Here is a 22,637-nt window from a genome sequence, read left to right as displayed (position 1 = left end):
CGACGGAGGCGAAGGAACTGAGAGAATGGGATGGAGTCCTTACAGGAAGCGGGGTGTGAGGAGCTGTAGTCGAGATAGCTGTGGGAGTCGGTGGGTTTGTAATGGATATTGGTGGACAGTCTATCAGAGATGGAGACAGACAGGTCAAGGAAGGGAAGGGAAGTGTCAGAGATGGACCAGGTGAAAATGATGGAGGGGTGGAGATTGGAAGCAAAATTAATAAATTTTTCCAAGTCCCGACGAGAGCATGAAGCGGCACCGAAGTAATCATCAATGTACCGGAGAAAGAGTTGTGGAAGGGGGTCAGTGTAGGACTGGAACAAGGAATGTTCCACATACCCCATAAAGAGACAGGCATAGCTGGGGCCCCTGCGGGTACCCATAGCCACACTTTTTATTTGGAGGAAGTGAGAGGAGTTGAAGGAGAAATTGTTCAGCTTGAGAACAAGTTTAGCCAGACGGAGGAGAGTAGTGGTGGATGGGGATTGTTCAGGCCTCTGTTCGAGGAAGAAGCTAAGGGCTCTCAGACCATCCTGGTGGGGGATGGAGGTGTAGAGGGATTGGACGTCCATGGTGAAGAGGAAGCGGTTGGGGCCAGGGAACTGGAAATTGATGTGACGTAAGGTGTCAGAGGAATCACGAATGTAGGTGGGAAGGGACTGGACAAGGGGAGAGAGAAGGGAGTCAAGATAACGAGAAATGAGTTCTGTGGGGCAGGAGCAAGCTGAGACAATCGGTCTACCGGGGCAGTTCTGTTTGTGGATTTTGGGTAGGAGATAGAAGCGGGCCATCCGAGGTTGGGCGATTATCAGGTTGGAAGCTGTGGGAGGGAGATGGAGATGAGGTCAGTGACAGTCCTGGAAACAATGGCTTGATGTTCAGTGGTGGGGTCATGGTCCAGGGAGAGGTAGGAGGAAGTGTCTGCGAGTTGACGCTCAGCCTCCGCGAGGTAGAGGTCAGTGCGCCAGACAACAACAGCACCACCCTTGTCAGCGGGTTTGATGACAATGTCAGGGTTGGACCTGAGAGAATGGAGTGCAGTAAGTTCAGAGAGAAACAGGTTAGAATGGGTGAGAGGAGCAGAGAAATTGAGACGACTAATGTCGCGCCGACAGTTCTCAATGAAAAGATCAAGAGAAGGTAAGAATCCAGAGGGAGGGGTCCAGGTGGAGGGAGAATATTGGAGATGGGTAAAAGGATCCGTTGAACTGGGAGAGGACTCCTGCCCAAAGAAGTGAGCCCGGAGACGAAGACGGCGGAAGAAGAGTTCAGCATCATGCCGAGCCCGAAATTCATTGAGGTGAGGGCGTAAGGGTATGAAACTAAGTCCTTCGCTGAGCACTGAACGTTCAGCATCGGAGAGGGGAAGGTCAGGGGGTATAGTGAATACACGGCTGGGGTTGGGATTGGAAGATGGGGTGGGGATGGAGGGACAGGCCGGGGTGGAGGGTCCTAGATGGGTGTTGGTGTCGATGAGTTGTTGGAGCTTGCGTTCCTTAGCACTTGAGAGAAAGAGAAAAAGTTTCTTGTTGAGGCGTCGGATGAGCCGAAGGATAAAATGAAACTGGGGGCACGCGCAGCTTTGAAAAAGGGTACGGCGATGCTGCTGGAGGGAGAGGTCGAGTGTGTTCATATGGCAGCGCGTGGCACTGAGTGTGGATTTCAGAATGTGACGAGAACAGCAGTCCGAGAAACGTTTTATGTCCCGGAGATACCTGTAATCCTGGGTGGGTTCGAAACATGAGGGGTGGAATTTCAGTTGAAATCCACGTGGGGTAAGTCGGAGATGGAGACAGTCACTGAGAAAGGAGATGTGGCTGTGAAAGCGGGTTTTAGTAAACACCTTGTCAAACACCAGGAGGGAAATGGAAAGCAAGGAAGGTGAGCAGGGCAAAAGAGAGATACGGAAATCTTGTCGCAGAGAGGAACAGAACTTCTTCAAGGAGGTAGGCATTTCTTGAAGAGCAGTGGCAGTCAATTAAACACAGAGATAAAAACAAAAAAACTGCGGATGCTGGAAATCCAAAACAAAAACAAAAACAGAATTACCTGGAAAAACTCAGCAGGTCTGGCAGCATCGGCGGAGAAGAAAAGAGTTGACAAAGGAATCCTCCTTTGTTGGGCTTTTCACATAATAGGTTAGAAAAGACTCCTGTACACATTGCAGGAACTCCATTTCCTTATCCTCTGGCCAATTATTTCAAGTTTGTTGAAATCCCCTATGATTATTCTTCAATGTTTGTTACCCATTTATTTAATTTGTTTGAATACATTTCCTCCAGCCATCAGGTGGTCTAAACACCACTTCTATCAGTTTTATTGTTTCTGCATTATATTTTATCTTTAGCCACATAACTCACTAAAGCTCCTTAGACAGCACCTTCCAAACCCATGACCACTACCATCTAGAAGGACAAGGGCAGCAGACACATGGGGAACACCACCACCTGGAAGTTCCCCTCCAGGCCACTCACTTCCTGACTTGGAAATATATCGCCATTCCTTCACTGTCGCTGGGTCAAAATCCTGGACTCCTTCCCTGACACCACTGTGGATGTACCTATGCCACATGAACTGCTGAGGTTCAAGAAGCAGTTCATCATCACCTTCTCAAGAGCAATTAGGGATGGGCAATAAATGCTGGCCTGGCCAGTGACAGCCATATCCCATGAATGAATATAAAAATTTATAGATTCTGTCATATTACAGCTGTTACTTTTTCCTACAGTCATCGTCATCCCTAATAGTACAGTTACGCCACCTCCTTTTTCCCCTCCATTTCTAAATATACGATAACCCTTGCAAATTTTAATTCCCAGTTTTGATTTCTCTGCAGCCATGCCTCAGTAATCCCAACGCATACTGCTGTACAGACAATTTAGCTCATTTTTAATAGCAGTTCCGCTCCCTTTACTTTTAACTAACCTTTTACACTCCTATTCTACTACTCTACTTGTTCCCTGGCCATTTACGTCCTCCATTAGTTCATTCTGCCCTACAACTTCCTTTCCTATTTAGTTTATATTCATGCTTGTTAGAGATCTTGTCAGTCCCACACTGTGTCCAACCCCCACTCCCCCCAAATCTTACTAGTTTACAGTCTTTGCCACAGCCATTATTTACCCTTTGCACTAGGTCTCTAATTTCATTCCGGTTCAGGTTACATGCATCCCATCTGTACAGCTCCTTCCAGTTCCAGTACTGCTGGAATCTCTTTCCCACACAAGCCCTTTGGTTCTCCTGATCTCTCTGCCCCTATGCCAACTTGCACATGGCTCAGACAATAACCCAGAGATTATTACCTTCGACATCCTGCTTTTCAATTTAACTCCTGACACTTGATGCTCCCTTAACAGGGCTTCCTGCCTGTTCCTACCCCCGTCATTTATTTTAACACGGACCAATATAACCAGAGTTACCTCCCCGCTCCCCTCCATTTCTTAATTCCTGTTCTACCGCCTAGAGATAACCCTTACCTTGGCACTGGTAGACAACACACCCTTCTTATTCATACCTACCGAGAATGCCATCTACTTCCCTAATTATAGAATCCTCTGTCATTATTATATTTCTATTTGGCTTTCCAACACCTACCCCACGCCTCACTGCCTTGGTCTGCATTGTGGCTGTTCTCCCTGCAATCTTTCTCCTTGTCCTTACAGGTAGCAAGTACATTATAAACCTCTCCTCAGAAGTACAAGGACTGGTCCTGTTCCGTGCTATTCAGCTCTTTAAACACTTCATCTTCCCGTTCCTGAACTGGTGCTTTCTTCTTGGGTGTGACTGTATTCTGGATAAAATGGCCCAAATGTTCCACTGGCCTATATTTCAGAGTGTCTCAACTCACACTCCAGCTCAATGACTCTGAGCCAGAGTAATCCAGAACAGAGATGTTTCTGACAGATATGGGAATTTGGGACACAGTCTTGCTGTCCACAAAGTCCCACATACCACAGTGCCAGCACATAGCTGGCCCTGTCCTTTCTAGTCTTTTCTATTTACTTGCTTATTGATAGGCTGAATTAAAACAGGTGGACAACTTTCATTGAATAAAACAAATTACTTTTACATTTTGAAATGTCAATAACATGGGTCATGCCAAGAAACATTGCTAAAACTAATAAACCCAGTGAACAGATTCATCTTTCATTTTGAAAATCATCTGATGAATTAACTATCACTGAATTAGTCAAGCTCACCTTATCAAGTAGGTTGTAAAAATCAGCATTGCCAGCACAAAGGTACCTGCCCAACAGTGTGGCGTGAGTGGTGAAGATTGTTGCTATGGGATACTTTCGGATTCTGCTCAGAATCAGCCCCACTCCTGCCTGCCATTCATGGAAATGGGCAATGAGGTTTGGCTTGTCATGAAACTGATCAGCAAGCTGGAAAAACAATGGAAACAACGGGTATCAGACATAAGCCAATTACAACTGTATATGGAGTGAGAGTAATAGCCCATTAAACATGTAGATGCCAAGGTAAAAGTTCACACATTTAACAACCAACATATTATTTTAAAAAAGGAAGAATCTTTATACATTACCAAACAAATACAGAATTGCACTTCAAAATATATATTTTAAGCCCATGATTTGATGCTGCTCCAACTTACCTCATGGATTCTGAATTTTCAGCTCCCTTTGACCATGTGCTCTGTATACTCCTTCCAGATGAAGCCCCTGCCTGCTTGCCAGTCAACATTGACAAGAGGCTTTATATTTGCTTAAAAATTGCCTGGCTGCAACCAGATTGCTCACGTTAAAAAAGGTGCTAGAGCTCCTTTGGCCAAGATCCGACCTGAATGGAGTTGTGATGGATTTGGTGTTGGTTCTTGCACTTAGCAACAGGAGGAGGCCATTCAGCCTTTTGAGGTGCAGATCAGCCAAAATCTCACTAAATGGTGGAAAGCACTCAAGTCTACTTGCCAGCCATTGTTCCATGCCAGTAAAATGTTCTTTCTAGTGGTTCACACTTTGATCTCAGGTGGACAAGATGGACTCTGACATTAAAATGCCATTCCCCAGTAGCCTTTGCAGTAGCAGGATTGTGACTACTGGCAGACAGGTTAGGGAAGAGCGCCACTCATTCCACAAACTTAAATCTTCTGCAAAACGTACTTTAATCCAAGCTTTCAAAAAAAAAGCACCTTATTAGGCCAGTGTAAGTGTTCTTTCATTTCTCCTTGAGAGAGAGTTGGGCAATGTAACTTGCAATCCAGGACATTTTGTGTCATGAACACATTTGTCAGGAAAGGAGCTAACTTCATTTCTGTATGGGGGAAGAGAGATATTAGAGGATGTTCTGAAGTCAGAGATATTGGAACATTCTACATTAATTCACAACATTTCCTCATAAGAATCTCAGAAACATGTAAAATCTGAAGAATTTAAGAAAGTCAATGTACCTCTTTCAAAAACAAGGCAGTTAAGGACCCAAAAATTACAGCATCATTCGATTCATTGTCATAATGAGGAATGCCAATGTGGCAAGTATCCCAGAATTCTCCTTTCCATCTGTCCAGGTTCCAGGCTGCTGAACCAATATCAAATAGCAGCACATACGGATTACCTTCAATCAGCCATCTGCCAAAACAAACCTGGAAACAGAGATTGCATGAGTCAGGGTGGATTCTGATTGGAAAAGGCTTTTGTGAACATTTTGCATAGATATTACCATCTGACTGATTACTACCAATTCTTTCAAGTTTCTAAACTAATTAAGGAACAGTAAGGTGATGGTAATGTTACTGCACTAGTAATCCAGAGACCCAGACTAATGCCCCAGAGACACGAGTTCAAATTTCACCTGGGGGAATTTTAATTCAATTAATGGATTAGAAATCCATTGGTTCTAATCTTGCCGACTACGTTTCCCATAATTTCTTATTGGGGCGAAAGGGATCAAAGGATATGGGAGAAAGCGGGAGCAGGCTATTGAATTGGATGATCAGCCAGGATCATAATGAATGGTGGAGCAGGTTCGAAGCGCCAAATGGCCTACTCCTGCTCCTAGTTTCTATGTTTCTATGTTTCTAATAAGTTTGGAATAAAATGCAAGTCTGAGTAATAACAATCATGAAAGCACTGGATTTCCATAAAAACCCCATCTGGCTCACTAATGTCCTTCAGGAAAGGAAGCCTTATCTGGTCTGGTCTACATGTGACTGCAAATACATAATATGGCTGATTCTTAATTACCCTCTGAAATGGCCTAGCAAGCCACTCAGTTGCAACAAACCATTACTGAAAGCAGCACAGATGCATGTACACTGCATGAACTGCAGGGGTTCAAAAAGGCAACTCAGCACCATCTCAACGTTAGTTAGAGATGGGCAACAAATCACCTCATCAGCAATATTCACATCCCAAAAACAGATAAAGAAAGAAAAACAGAACAATCACCAAATTGTTCGCTCCATCCCCTTTCTACCACCTGCTGAGCTCTGGGTCCATGGTTGCCCTCCAGTACTTCAATTGTGAGATCATTCGTCATGCCTAGACAGTGAGTGCTAGCAAGCTGTTTGACTGTGCTAGTATCATAGCCAAGCTCAACTCAGAACACACCTGCTTTCCCCCAATGTGGGCCACAAAGAACAGCAAATTAGGAGAGGAAGATCTGTCCCGAATGCCTCTACAGAATGAATTTAAACCAATTGTAGAGGTCTCGCACATTTCTATGATGAAAATTTCTGATTATGACCTGTGCATTAAATCAAGGTTTAATTTCAAGTGCTTCTAGCATTCCAGTGCTGACATTTAAATTCTGCTGTCTAGATCCTAACTCGCACCAAATCCTGTTCGCCCATTACCCCTCTACTCGCTGACCTACACTGGCTCCCAGATAAGCAACACCTTGATTCTCATTTTTATTTATAAACCCCTTATCCCTCCACATCTCTAATCTTCTCCAGCTCTACAACCCTACAAGGTGTAGCTCAGCATCAAATTTTGCTTTATGACACCCCTCTGAAGCACCTTGGAATGTTTTAGTATATTAAGAGCAATATATACATAAAAGTTGTTGTCTTGTATATGTTTTCTTATAGTTTTTACGTTCGTTAAGTTTACGTCCTCAATCATCATGCTCTGTTTATCAATGCACGAGCAGTTAGCCCCTCGCTCGTCATGGTCAAATTGGAAAATTACACAAGACGAAGAGAAATGAACCACCATAAAATTACTGCTTCACCAGATAGACCAAAGGATCAATAAGACAGGAAGGCAGTTCAGTGAGCTACTGGAATTTATATACAAATTATTTACTATCCAATTTCTGAATATAGTTACGATGCCCAGAAAATTAATGCTACATGTATTGAATTTCCTGTATCATTTTAGTCATAAAAAGTCAGAATGTACAGATTAATCAGCATTGAAAAGTTATGTTAGGGGAGCTCCGTCATCAGACCCTCGAGTGTTAATCTATCTTTACCTTTCAACTACTGACTCACCTGCTGCATGTTGTAATTTCACGTTCCAACCACGTCCCCTAGTTGTTTAAGCATTTATACTAATGCTGAATTTGTTACAGTTATTGTCAGCCGTGGTTCAGCTGGTAGCACTCTGGGAGTCAGAGGTTGTGGGTTCAGGTCCCACTCCTGAGACTTGAGCACAAAAATCTCAACTGACAGTACTAAGGGAGAACTGCACTGTCAAAGCTGCTGTCTTTTGTACGAGATGTTAAACCGGGGCCCACTCTGCTCTAAGGCAGATGTAAATGATCCCATGGCATTATTTTGAAGACGATGGGGGTGGTGGGGTTATCCCTCATGTCTTGTCCAATAGTTAACTCAACCATCATCATAAAAAAACAATTATCCAGTTAATATCACATTGCTGTTTGTGGGAGCTTGTTGTGTGCAAATTGACTACTGGGTTTCCCACATTACAGCAGTGACTACACTTCAAAAGTATTTCATTGGCTGTACAGCACTTTAGGACATTGAGGTGATGAGGGGTGCTATATAAATGCAGGCCTTTCTTCTTTTTGAAAGGAATTAGGAGTAGCAAGAGGATTGGTTCAAATTCCAAAAGATAGAAATTGCACTGCTTGGTTTGTATCTATTTTCTAATAACTTCAAAATCATTGGCTTTACATGAATCAATGTTCACTAAATGTATGGAAGTGACTTTCTTCCACAGAGAGATGGCACCCCTTACCTGAAATCCTTGATACTTCATGGAATCCATTGCCTTTTTTATGGCTGGGTTATTTGGCTCACACACTTCCACTTGTGTCTTCACATTATGCTCATAATATGGACCAATCAACACATAGTTTTCTCCCCATTCATCTGCTGTGACTTTGGCCTTAGTCTGGATCACAGTGTAGATACCTCCAACTGAAAGAAAGAAATTAAAACCAGCAATGTGCTATTTGAATACATCATTGCTGGAGCATTCAAGTGTATCCAAATGACTTGTTGAACTGGTCAATAATCTCAGTCGCTCTTTCTGGGATATTGCCATTTCAAAATTGCCTGCTCCTTTTGTCTACAGAAAATTTCAAATAATTCCCTGGCAGTGAATGGAGCTGGACATTGATAAGGTGCAGTTTAGATACAAGTTATTAGTGCAAGGCTTGTATTACAATAGTGTTGGCTGTGGCACTGTTGGTAACATCACATGCAAAAGACAGCAGCTTTGACAGTGCAGTGCTCCCTTGGTACTGCACTGTCAGTTGAGATTTTTGTGCTCAAGTCTCTGGAGTGGAACTTGAACGCACAGCCTCCTGAATCAAAGAGCTACTAACTGAGCCACAGCCAAAACTGACAAGTATTACAAGTTCTTAACAGTCTGATCTACAGATCTCAGAATAGCAGAACTGATAATAGTACCCTCATTGCTTTGGAATCGGAATAAAGTTTTGCATGCAGATATAAAGGATATTAAAATGCTAAGAGTGCATCAACATTAAAGATTGTACCAAGTTTAAGAAAGCACATGTAAAACCTTGTCCAAGCTGATGGTGACTCATGCCATGTCCAAAATGAAGAGTTAAATCAGAATAGGCTGCCTTCATTGGAGATGTAAGCAATGGGACTGAATCACCTACCCAACATATTGATGCCAAGCTCTTATAGGAGTACTGCTACCATGGTCCTCATATTTACTGAATCTTCACAACTCCATTGGCTTCTTCTGACTTAAATTGACTTAAAATCATGACTTTAAACTCCTTCCATTGTTTTGCCCTACTATCCATCAGTAATCACTTTTAGGCTGGTTTGTTCTGAACACAGCTCTGCTCTTCCAACATCTTCTATGCTCCAAAAGCAACACGATCTTCACTGTCCACTCCCTTTGCTATTGGCAGCTGCTCTTGGTTACCAGTCACCATTCAATGGAGCACCCATTCATGGTACCTACAATTTGTCCACCTTCAAAAGCATCCCTTGAAGACTTCTTGAGCCACATTTAAGTCCAACCTCTCATTTACATTACCCTGTAAGAAAAAAAAATTCCCAAAATATTTCTGTGTGCCCAAGGAGATACACAGAAGTGGTTACAGTTCAGTTTTGTATTTTGCGACATGGGGGCATTAATATTTTTATATTTTCAGCTTATTTTCATTATCAGCAAATGAAACACAAACACAGTTTGGCAATCTTGAGGACAGGATAAATGGTAGGAAAAGTCAACTAATACAAAATCAAAACACAGGATTTTTGGCCAGAGGGAAAATTCTCGCCTGCAGCAAGAATCAGCTGTTTGCAGCAGTTTGGTGCCCTCTGCCGACACAAGAGAAAAATCAGGTATCACGGTAGAATTGATCTTTTAATTATAATAAAGATTAAGATCACACTTGCATTCATGGCCTTCAATTAGCAGTTCACAGCCCCCAGCACATTTGCAGACCCAAATTAACTGGTTCCTTTCCAGTCTGCAGAACCTATGAGGGGGGGAAGTAATGGATGAGAGCAAAGGCCAGAATGTCAAGCAGTTCAAGCTGTACTTATAAGTGCAGCATGTTCCAAAGTGTCATACATGATCCCTACTTGTATTGATCTCCAATTCCAACATTCAGGAACTGCCACCACAAGCTTCTGACCGGTGTTGTTCCCCTCATTTCTTCAATGCCCCTGCATCTCAATCCTGCAGTCCACCGGCATCAGTTTTGGTTGTTGTTCCTTCACTCCATCAATGGGAGCTTATTCATGGGTACACCTGCTCTGTTGCTATTCCCAATTCTAGGTGGATTTCTCGTCCTTGGTTCCGCTGGGCTTCTCCTGCCACTGACGTCCGAGTCTGAACTGGGAACTTGTTAGCTGAACAGTCCCAGCTCAAGGGAGGACCGTTACTACAGTCCCCCTATGCTCTGATCCCCATCTAACACTGTCAAAGTCCAGCTGGTTGCCAGCTCTGCCTTAGGACAGTTGCACAAAGAAAATTGAAAGATCGTCCAGAAAACATCCTTCTGGGAAAGACAGCAACATAACTCGCTTCCATCTTTTATCTTCTCCCCAATACTCATCTCCACTGAACTCCAAGCTGAACTTTACTTGCTTCTACACCCTTCTCTTCAGTCTGAAGTCCATTCCCTCACATGCTTCTGGCCTGATTTTCACCCTCTTCCTGATTTCTGGCCTTCATTGTTGCAAACTGCTCCAGTGTTCCCTAGGTTAATTTGCATTTGCCCTCTGGACTTCATGGAATACTCTCCACTTGCCTGGATGAGTGCAGCTCCAACAACATTCAAGAAACTCAACACCATCCAGGACAAAGCAACCCACTTGGTTGGCACCCCATCCACAAACATTCACTCCCTCCACCACTGACTCTCAGTGGCAGCAGTGTGTACCATCTACAGGGTGCGATGCAGAAACTCACCAAGGTTCCTTCAAAAGCACCCTCCAAACCTGCAACCTCTACCACCTAGAAGGACAAAGGCAGCAGACTCATGGAACACCCCCACCTGCAAGTTCCCTTCCAAGTAACATGCTATCCTGACTTGGAACTATAAACGCTGTCTCTTCACTGTCATTAGCAAAAATTCTTCAATTTCCTCCCCAACAACAGTGAATGTATCTACACACTACACAGACTGCAGGTCACCATCCCCTTCTCAGGGGCATTTAGAGATGGGCAATAAATTCTGGACTTGCCCGTGATGCTTACATCCCACAAACGAATAAAAAGAAAACCATGGGGCCAGGGTTTTCCAGCCCTGACTGCAGCAGGATCTGCCGCAGGGTATGCAGTGGGCCAGCCAAAACTCTGTTGCCTTTTGGCAGAACTGGACAATCCGGGCAGTGGGCGGGGCCTGAAAATCCCATCGATGGAGTAGCACCAAGTTGAGCAGGTGCAGAGATTTACCGAAGTTTCAATTAGCTACCTCAATGCTGGTGCAATCTCCACTCCTTCCCACTGATCCTTGCATCAACTATACTCCTCATTGGTCCTAATTTTCTGGTTTGCACTCCACTTTTCCATCAGCTGCTGCATTGCTATATTTTTTTAGCCAGGCTCTTCCACTCACCTCCCAGGTCACCACTACACCCATCCCCCAGATCTCTCTTGAATTAAACTCCTCTATTTCCAAAACTATAGTTTGCTTTATCACCACAACTGCTCCTCCTTCCAATGCGATGTAAGTGTCAGATCTATTGAGTATCTTAGGTCACAACAAACTCAGGTCACTTCTGAACTCTCATGTTGTTTTTAATCTATTCTTTCATGGAATGTGTGCATCACTGGCAAGGCCAGCATTTGTGGCCCATCCCTAACTGCCCTAGAAATGAATGGCTTGCTAGGCCATTTTGGAGGGCAATTTAGAGTCAACCACATTGCTCTGGATCTGGAGTCACATGTAGGCCAGAACAGACAAGGGTGGCAGATTTCTTTCCCTAAAGGGAATTAGTGAATCAGATGGGTTTTTACAACAATCGATGGTATTTTCATGGTCACTATTACCTAGATTAGATTTCAATTCCAGATTTATGAATTGAATTTAAATTCCACCAGGTGCCATGGTGGGATTTGAACCCGTTACCTAGGCCTCTGGATTACTAGTCCAGTGACATTACCACTAATATGAACGTATGAATTAGGAGGAGTAGGCCAGTCGACCCTTCAAGCCTCCTCCGCCATTCTACAAGATCATGGCTGATCTGATTTTAACCTTAACTTCACAGTCCTACCTACCCCCGATAACCTTTCACCTCCTTACTACAGCACCGTCTGCCCCTGATATCGGCAAGGCTTTTAGGTTTTATTTTTCAAAGCAAAAATCCTCCCAAATTGTTAACTGGAATTCGAAAACATAGCCGAAAATCTCAATGCCATGTAATAATATAGAATTAACTTAAGGACTCATTGCCAATCGAGGCATTTTATTTTTGGGCTCTGTAGAAGAGTAGTATAGACTCAAAACGTTAACTCTGTTTCTCTCTCCACAGATGCTGCCAGAGCTGCTGAGTTTTTCCAGCATTTTCAATCTTAATTTATTCCTGGGGATTGCATTATGGGGTTGAGTCAATTTTTTTTTTTTACACAGCAATTTGTCAGCCTCCAGAACAAGGGGGGTAAACTTAAAATTAAAATTAAAGAAAGGCATTTAGGAGTAAAATCAGGAAGCATCTATCCCATATAAAAAGGTGGAAATTTGGAAGTCTCTCCACCTCTACAGGCTGCGAATTCTCAGTCAATTGGCATTTTCAAAGTGGAGGTTAATAGATTGTTAATTAAGGTGCATCAAGAGATATGGAGAGTTCATGGTGCTACTGATCAACCATGATACAAATGAATAGCAGGAGTTCCAGAGCTGGCTACAGAGGAGTGAGATGGTCCAGTCCTCTTCCAATGACTCAGTGATTTGCATCACGTTATTTAAACACAAAAATCAGTTTAAAAAGGACAAACAGGTCCTTAGATAGGCCTATCCATGGGAGAATTAGAGGTCATGGAGAAAGTTCCAGGCTTCGTGAACCCTATTCTAGAACATGAACCGAATCCAAATAGCAAACTCTATTAACTCAAAGTAAAGGACGATTACAACTTCCCAGCTAACAAACCAATCGTGTTTTCTAAATCAAACTCCAGCCTCTCCCCCAGATGTCAACCGGCTAGAAGTTAATGAGCAACTTGGAGAGGTCAAAGGTCCAGGCAGCTGATAACACAGAGGCTGGCAAGCAAATTAAAAATGTTAACTCGCCAGTTGTTCACTGAAAGAGAGAGAACGGGGCAAATCATTCGGAATGACTCGTTCAGCAATTAAAAATCCGACGCCAAATCCGCACCTGAAACCCCCCTAACGGTGTGGGTATGTAGCGGAGCGTCTCGTTACGTTTCAAAGGTTTCTGAAGCCGATTACTGACCTTTGTTGGTGACTTCCCAAGAAATCTCAAAGAACATTAAATCTTCCACAGGCAAAGTTTCATCTTCCCATGGAGGGAGTCCGCTTAAAGAGGTCACCGAAAGTGACCTGACCAGCGGCATTTTTTGAGAAATCCCTAAGGGCGCAATTTGTACAAAAGTTGACTTTCCTTGCTCGGCAGCCGGCTCAGTTAACGTAGGGTTCTGGTTCAGTAAAGTGCTCCCCAAACATTGCTATCCCGATAGGAAACAGGTGATTTAGCCTGACGCGGTTTAAAGGGCCTCGCGGGAGTCAGGTCGAGTTAGATACACAGGAATTCCATGACTGATCGATGATAGAGGAAGGGTCGTCAGCGAGGAGGTCTGCCCAAGAGCCTTTATCACGTGAGTGTCCCAATGCCCTGCCCATTTGCCGAAAGGAACACAGTTCTCCCCCAGTCAGGCTGTGCCTCGCTGTTTAATGTGGGTCAAACCTCAAGCACCATCTATATTGGTTAACAACTTGGATGGATATCATCAACAGTGAACTTTGTTTCATTTACTTTGTGCATAACTTAAACCAGAGCAATTAAACACGTTCTCCACAAGTTTTCTTTTTAAAATGATGTATATTAATCCACGTTTAAAGATGAATCCTGGATCTCCCCAGCAAGCTTGCAGGTCCACAGATGTATGCGGATGTCCAGATTTACATAAAACTGCAGTTTATCTTTTTTAACCAAATCCGAGCGTTTTCGTCTGTAAATGTTTAAAAAAAACCGTGTTATTTAATTTTTTTCCATAAAAACAAAAAATTGCCTGAGTGCCTTCAGGACAGGGATTTACGACAGCAACAACGACTTGCATTTATGTAGCACTTGTAACGCAATAATACCCCCCAAGGTGCTTCACAGGAGCATAGTCCAGCAAAGTTTGAAAAGGAGCCACAGAAGGCGATGTTCAACGGGTAATCAAAATTAGGGTTGCCAGCCCTCCAGGATTGGCCGGGAGCCTCCAGGAATTGAAGTTCAATCTCCAGGATGCTGCTGTGTGCAATTGTGGAGAAAAGATATAGTGATATTAAAAAATGATTATTTTTTGTCATTTTCTTTGAATATTTCTCTTTACCAGATAGACTTTTTGGCTATTTTGAATATTTTTCTGTTCGGGTGACAGTCAAACATCATCCAATTGGGTAATGAGTCTTTTTGCTTTCCAATTGCCATAGGAACGCAGTACATCACAAGGATGGATGTGTTGGCTGACTAATGGCAGGTGTGTGGGGGCAAGTCAAGTGATGAAACCTCCAGGAACACATTTGATCTCAGTTGACAACCCTAATAGCTTGCTCAGAGATTTTCAAGGAATGGCTTAAAGAAGGAGAGAAAGAGATCAAAGAGGTTTACAAAGGAATTCCAAAGCTCAGGGTCCAGACAGCTGAAGGCATGGCTGCCAATGGTGGAGCAATTAACCTAGCGGATGTGCAAGTTGCCAGAAATGAAGGAGCACAGAGATCTTGAGAGTTGTAGGGCTGGAGGAGTTTGCAGAGATAGGGAGGGGCAAGGCCATGGAGGGATTTAAAAACAAGAATTAGAATTTTAAAACTGAGATGTTACTGAATTGAAAGTCAAGGTAGATCAGTGAGCACAGGGATTTAGGGTAAATGGGAATTGGTGCAAGTTAGGATAAGGGTATTTGAGATTTGGATGAGTTCACATTTTTGGAGGATGGGAGGCTGGCCAGGATTCAAGGGAATGATCAATCTAGAGGGAAGAAATATACATAGGTGAGGATTTCAGCAGCAGATCAGTCAGGATACCCACTGATAATACAGTGCCCAGCCACTGTTGGAATGTACATTGGACAGTATTGAGCCCCTCGCTACTGAATAATTTGTCAACAGTCACTGTTGAGCAACCCATGTAAGGAATGGTCACTTAGTGAGGCCAGTTTTAATCGAGTTTTTTCACTCAGTGGCCTGTGGCTTCCTGTCAGTCTTGGCTCAGTGCGTAGCACTCTCTCTCCGAGTTAGAAGTTTATGAATTAAAGCACCACTTCAGAGTCTTGAGCACCAGCTCCAGACTGACATTCCAGTGCAGTACAGAGAGAGGTTATTGTCTCCTGGGTGAGATATTAAACTGAGGCCTGCCTGCCTTGCCACCCTTTCATAAATGATCCCATGGTACTATTCTGAAGTCATGTCCTGGCTGACATTATAGAATTGGGGGAGTGGGGATAGGGTGGGCAACACCACCAAAAGAACAGTTATGTGGTCATTTTCATTTTTGCTCTGCACAAATTGCTGCATTTGTTACATTCTGACAGACACTTCAAAACGTGCTTAATGGCTGTAATGTGCTTTGGAATGTTCTGAGGTTATGAATGGTGCTATATAAATGCAAGTCTTTCTTTTAATGTCAGTATTCCTGCCTCTGAGTAAGAAGGTGCAGGGCTCAAACTCTACTCCATTAAGTAAGATAAAAGCAAAATACTGCAAATGCTGGAAGTCTGAAATAAGAAAAGAAAACGCTGGAAAAACCCAACTGGTCTGGCAGCAATTGTGGAGAGAGAAACTCTCCACAATTGCTGCCAGACCGGCTGAGATTTTCCAGCATTTCCTGTTTTCGTCGCACTCCAAACAATTCGGCCACGTGAAGACTGAAGCTCTGGCTCTGAATTCTCGGCCAGAATCCAATGGGAATACTTGTGGCTGGATGGTTTTGGGGACTTCTCCTCATTATATGGTTCTGGGAACCCATTAAACCCTCCTCCCACTACCCACCTCCCCCCTCCCCCCTCCCAAGCCTTGGATAGGATTAACAATGCTATCTTCTGGTATAAAGATGGTAACAGACACAAAAGGAGTGTTCATATTGTGGCATGTCGAATGGTTAATCAACTCTGGTATCTTTACTCCCAAGGGAGAATAGTGCAAAGACATAAAAATAACTCAATGGCATAACCACCAGAACAATACAGTTGGCAAAATTCTGCAGCACATGCTGATCCTTGCTGAAGGTTAAAAATCTCTTACACCACTCACTCTAGCTCCTCCCATTGACCTCCCAATGCTGCTGATACATTCCACATTGCATTCTCTCTATGACCTTGCCTCCCTCCTCTTGCAAATGACTTTCTTTTAAGAGTGAGGGAAGAACAGGCCAGACAGGATTCTTTTACACTTAGCACAGTAGAGGGTGAATTGTTACAGAACAAAGGTCCGCAAAGTTCTTGAATGTTAAAATAAAGTAAGCCTTGTATTTGTGTTAATACTATTGAATATTGAATATTCACTGAACATTTGCGCTTTTGAGTATTGATGGACAAATCTGATATCTATTTTATTATTAAAAGGTAAAGTATTTGGGAAACACTAATCATTTAGAACCATAGAACCATAGAACACTACAGCACAGAAAACAAGCCATTCGGCCCTTCTAGTCTGTGCCGAAATATTATTCCGCTAGTCCCATTGACCTGCACCTAGTCCATAACCCTCCAGACCTCTCCCATCCATGTATCTATCTAATTTATTCTTAAAACTTAAGAGTGAGCCCGCATTTACCACGTCAGATGGTAGCTCGTTCCACACTCTCACCACTCTCTGAATGAAGAAGTTCCCCCTAATGTTCCCCCTAAATCCTTCCCCTTTCACCCTAAAGCCATGTCCTCTCATGTTTATTTCTCCTAATCTAAGTGGAAAGAGCCTACTCGCATTTACTCTGTCTATACCCCTCATAATTTTGTAAACTTCTATCATATCTCCCCTCATTCTTCTACGCTCCAAGGAATAAAGTCCTAACCTGTTTAATCTTTCCCTGTAACTCAACTCCTTAAGACCCGGCAACATCCTAGTAAATCTTCTCTGCACTCTCTCAATATTACTGATATCCTTCCTGTAGTTAGGCGACCAGAACTGCACACAATACTCCAAAGTTAGCCTCGCCAGTGTCTTATACAACCTCACCATAACATCCCAACTCCTATACTCAATACTTTGATTTATGAATGCCAGTATGCCATAAGCTTTCTTTACAACCTTGTCTACCTGTGACGCCACTTTCAGGGAACTATGTATCTGAACTCCCAGATCCCTTTGTTCCTCCACACTCCTCAGTGCCCTACCATTTACTGTGTATGTCCTACCTTGGTTTGACCTTCCAAAATGTAACACCTCACACTTTTCCACATTAAATTCCATCTGCCATTTTCTGGCCCATTTTTCCAGTTGGTCCAGATCTCTCTGCAAGCTTTGAAAGCCTTCCTCACTGTCCACAACGCCTCTAATCTTAGTGTCATCAGCAAACTTGCTGATCCAATTCACCCACATTATCATCCAAATCATTGATATAAACAACGATGATCCCAGCACAGATCCCTGAGGCGCACCACTAGTCACAGACTTCCAGTCTGAGAAGCAATCATCCACTACCACTCTCTGTCTTCTCCCACACAGCTAATTTCGAATCCAGTTTACAACCTCTCCATGGATACCAAGTGTCCGAACCTTCTGAACTAACCTCCCATGTGGGACCTTGTCAAAGGCCTTACTAAAGTCCATGTAGACAACATTCACAGCCTTTCCTTCATCTACTTGGTAACCTCCTCAAAAAACTCTAAAAGGTTCGTTAAACAGGACCTACCACGCACAAAGCCATGCTTACTATCCCTAATCAGCCCTTGGCTGTCCAAATAATTATATATCCGATCTCTCAGAACACCTTCCAATAACTTACCTACTACTGATGTCAGGCTTACTGGCCTGTAATTACCTGGTTTACTTTTGGAGCCTTTTTTAAACAACGGAACAACATGAGCTACCGTCCAATCCTCAGGCACCTCACCTGTGGCTAAGGACATTTAAAATATTTCTGCCAGGGCTCCTGCAATTTCTACACTAGTCTCCCTCAAGGTTCGAGGGAATATCATGTCAGGCCCGGGGGATTTATCTACCTTTATTCGCTGTAAGGCAGCAAGCACCTCCTCCTCTTTAATCTCTTTATGTTCCATGAAACTATTGCTTGTTTCCCTTCCTTCCTTATACACTATGCCAGTTTCCTGTCTGGCTTGATACAGACCAATGAATCTTATCCATGATGCACAGACTTTAAACATGGCCTCAGCAATTTGGTTGATTTAGGAGTCAGTGTCTAGTTGCTAATTGAATATCTTGTCCTGAGTTACTCTATACTTCTTATTCTCTAATCAGTTTATCCAGCCCCAAGTTATACTTTGGATGCCTTGTTTTATTGTTAATAGCCTTCCGAAATTCCAGGTAAACAGCACAGAGGAGTTCTACTATCCATGTCCTGGTAGAAGTTAGGGTGCTTTGGCAGCCAGGATCTTTCATTTCTAAACCCAGGCTTGCTGATGCTCACCAAATTACTCTAAAGAGTAACTCCTCCAAACCATTCCAAGAATTCTCTCTAAGGCTGATTTCAGGTTGAGGGGCCTAAAGTTACTTGGATCACGTCTCTTGCCCTTGTTAAAGACAGGAACTCCTGTGTCTCCATGTGGAATCATATCGCAAGTGGATTTGTTTTTTGTTTCTACTCCTGCTATCATTGATGCCAAGGTTGGCTTTGATTATCTTCATGCCAAGAGCTTAGTGCTCCCAATATAAAATACCATCAGTGGGATGTGGGTAATGGGGTGGGGACGATGGCGGCATTTCTCAGCTTCTGCTCCCTTGGGAGTTCGCTGAGGAATTTTTCCAGTCCAAACCAGTCAATGTTCTCACCAGCACACATGGTTTTGATGGCAGCATGCATGGACTGGGTGAGCTACACAATCTTGGACCATTGCTGGCGGACCAGCTAGATCTCATTGCAATAACAAAGGATGCTGCCAACAAAGTCCTGGAGCTCCACAAAAATTGCAAAATCCTAAAAGTGTTGGCACACACAGTAACCAGAGGGATACTTCATGCCATGGTTTAAGATTCTATCACTAAGTTAAAGAGAGTCTCAAAGCATGATATGCAAAATGTCACATCTTTCAATAAGAAGCTTAAGTGCGTATAATTGGCAGTGAATGGGATTCAAAGAAATAATTTGGATTATTACAGCATCTTTCATGGCCTCTGAATGTTCCAAAGTGCTTTATAGCTAATGAAGTACTTTTGAAATGTAGCCATTGTTGTAATGTAGGAAACTCAGCAAGATCATACAAATAACAAAGTGATAATGACCAGATAATGCATTTTAGTGAAGTTAGTTGAGAGATAAATATTGGCCAGGGCACTGGAAAGAGGTCCCCTTTTTCTTATTAAAAATAGTGTTGTGGTATTTTTATGTCTCCCTGAAGGAACAGATTTGGTCTCAGTTTAGTGTCTCATCTGAAAGACAGCATCTCTCAACAGAGTAGCACCCCCTCAGTATTACACTGGAGTGCCAGTCTGAATTGTGGGCTCAAGTCTCTAGCAGGGGACTTGAGAGCTACAACCTTCCATCTCTGAGGCAAGGGTGATTCCAATGAGCAATGGTGGACCCTTTAATTCAGGAAGAATAACCATATAAATAGGCGCTAGCCCCCACTAAATTCTAACTTGGTGGCAGGCTGATCATTGCACAATGCGACAGGAGAACATTGAAAAGATATTTATCCCTCAATCAACATCACTAAAACAGATACAGAAGCAAAATATTGTAGATACTGGAAATTTGAAACAAGAACAGAAAGTGCTGGAGAAATGCAACAGTGTTAGGCAGTATCTGTGGAGAGAAACAGAGTTAACGTTACAGGCCAGTGACCAATGACCTTTCATCAGAATGTTCTTATTTCACTAAAATAGATAATCTGGTCATTTTTAAAAATTCATTCACAGGATGTGGGCTTTTCTGGCTATTGCCCATCCCTATTTGCCCTTGGGAAGGTGGTGGTGAGCTCTCTTCTTGAACTGCTGCAGCCCATGTGGTGTAGGTACACCCAAAGTGCTGTTAGGGAGAGTGTTCCAGGATTTTGACCCAGCAACAGTGAAGGAACGGCGATATATTTTCAAGTCAGGAAGTGAGTGGGTTGGAGGGGGACTTCCAGGTGCTACTGCCCTTCTCTTTCGAGATGGTAGTGGTCGTGGGTTTGGAAGGTGCTGTCAAAGCAGCCTTGGTGAATTCCTAAAGTGCATCTTATCAGCTTGCTGTTTAAGGGAGCTGTTGTGTGCAAATTGGCCACCACATTTTCTATTTTGTAATGGTAATTACACTTCAAAAGTACTCAATTGGTTGTAAAGCACTTGGGGACATCTGAAGATCATGAAAGGCACTATATAAATACAAGTCTTTCTTTTAAATTCAGGCAGTGGATTTCGATAAACTAATGTCACCAGGGTGACATTATAGCTGAGCCCTAGCCCATGCTCAAATGCACACTTAATAACAGGATATGAGGTGAGAGGAAAAGCATCATGAGGGATTTTTCTCCCCCTTCCTTACCCGAGAGACAACAATGGACTGTGGTACTTTTGCCTCTTTCTTATCTCTTCACTACCAGCCCTATCAACCTGACTGAGATCAGTTAACTAAAATAGACCTGCTAAGACACAAACATATTGCGATTACAAAAAATCGCTTTTGCTACTCTGAATTTGGAAATGTGGATTGTTACAATATTGCAAGCTGTCCCCTCCTGGTGAAATTTGTCTACTTATTAGACCTCATCATGTAGAAGCAATTTCAAATACTTGGGATTATGAATATCAAATCATACCAGTGACAGTTTACTGGAATAAACAAGCTATCCTTCCCTTTATAACCAAGTGGATGAATCTTATTTTAAACACTCCCTTGTCAGTAGACTCGGTCTAGTACAGGGCAACAGAAAAGATATTAATGGGGAAATTTAACTTTGATGAGGTTACCAAGCAGATGCTAATTAATGGCTTGTTCATTTGTTATACACATCAACTTCAATGCGAAGGTAAATCAGTTAATGCACAACAGGTTAAAAGCAAAACACTGCGGATGCTAAATCTAGAACAAAAACAAAAATACCTGGAAAAACTCAGCAGGTCTGACCGCATCTGCAGAGAGGGATACAGTTGGCGTTTTGAATCCAAATGACTCTTCATCAGAACTAAGGAAAAATAGAAAAGAGGTGAAATATAAGCTGGTTTAAGAGGGGGTGGCACAGGTAGAGCTGGATAGAGGGCCAATGATAGGTGGAGATTGCCAAAAGATGTCATAGACAAAAGGACAAGGAGGTGTTGACACTGGTGATATTAGCTAAGAAATGTGCTAATGGGGACATTAAGGGTTTGTGTGCACAACTGGTGACTGGGCCATGCCCATTACCACCTGTTTTAGGATCACAAAATCATAGGATATTCCGGTCCTGTGAGGATGGTTTCCAATGCATTCCCGCATCTAGGAAGAGTTTCCCAGGCGGACTGGGAACTCGGTGGGCTGCGCACTCTACAGAGCTCGGAAGTCAATTAATGGAATAAGGCCTCAGGCACCATTTTGCGACTGCAGGTACTTCACCGATGTTGGAGCAGCCACCCCATTATGTGTGGAAGCCGCCAGCTCAATCAAGGCAGCCTCCAAGCAACAGGCCAGGAACCAGAGGAGACAGAGGCTCCATGACCCAATGACTGCTGTGTGTGTGTGTGTGTGTGTGTTGGGGGGTGGGGGGAGGGGGCGAAAGGCTGCAGCCCTGTCTGTGGAGGGTTTCCCCTCCAACTCAATGGCCTGAATATCTTCCAACCTCTTTGTTTCATGAACTCAATACAGCAGCCAAGGGTGCCCATGTCGAGGGCCTTATGCTCGCCTGGCAGCGACCACCTCTCCCAGTGGGGTTGTCAGCCTGACATCACTACCGGCACACTCTTAGTATAGTGATCACGGAGGCATCCAATTAGGAGGCAGCATCCTGGAAGGTTGCACCAGTGGGGTGCTAACAAAATGGGAGGGCTCGAGTCCCAATGGTCTCCAGAAAATCCAGCCCAACGCAACATAGAAGCAGGCCATTCAGACCATTGTGCGTTTGCCAGCTCTTTGAAAGAGTTATCCAATTAGTCCCACCTCCCTGCACTTTCTCCATAGTCCTGCAATGTTCTGTTTTCATGTATTTATCCAATTCCTTTTTGAAAGTTACTAATGGAGCTGCTTCCACTGTCCTTTCAGGCAGTGCATTCCAGATCATACCAACTTTGTGCCCCCTCCAAAATCCAATTTCAACCCCAAATGTTTTTTCACTAAGGCCTATGATACCAATGGTTAATTATGAGAAGGCATATCACAGAACCACAGTGCAAAAGAGGCCTTCGGCCCATCGTGTCTGTACCAACACGTGAGAAACACCTGACCTACCTACCTAATCTCATTTACCAGCACTTGGCCCATAGCC

The 22,637-nt window shown here is 43.4% G+C and overlaps 1 protein-coding gene across 2 annotated transcripts in view; it reads right to left on the bottom strand.

Annotated features, from left to right (window-relative positions):
- gys2 (glycogen synthase 2) overlaps positions 1–13,439 on the bottom strand; it is a 59,128-nt gene extending 45,689 nt beyond the window's left edge. The window contains exons 1-4 of one of the 2 annotated variants that reach the window (XM_041202997.1): positions 13,319–13,439; positions 8,163–8,344; positions 5,408–5,599; positions 4,200–4,385 (exon numbers count right to left, since the gene is read on the bottom strand). In XM_041202997.1, coding sequence (XP_041058931.1) covers positions 4,200–4,385; positions 5,408–5,599; positions 8,163–8,344; positions 13,319–13,439 — 681 coding nt within the window. The remainder of the gene's footprint in view (positions 1–4,199; positions 4,386–5,407; positions 5,600–8,162; positions 8,345–13,318) is intronic. The other variant, XM_041202998.1, reaches the window with a different exon arrangement.
- Positions 13,440–22,637: the final 9,198 nt, after the last annotated feature.

Source organism: Carcharodon carcharias, chromosome 13 (assembly GCF_017639515.1).
Source record: "Carcharodon carcharias isolate sCarCar2 chromosome 13, sCarCar2.pri, whole genome shotgun sequence".
NCBI lineage: Eukaryota > Metazoa > Chordata > Chondrichthyes > Lamniformes > Lamnidae > Carcharodon > Carcharodon carcharias.
The sequence above is the reverse complement of the archived record's forward strand: the minus strand, read 5'-3'. Positions and strand labels throughout refer to the sequence as shown.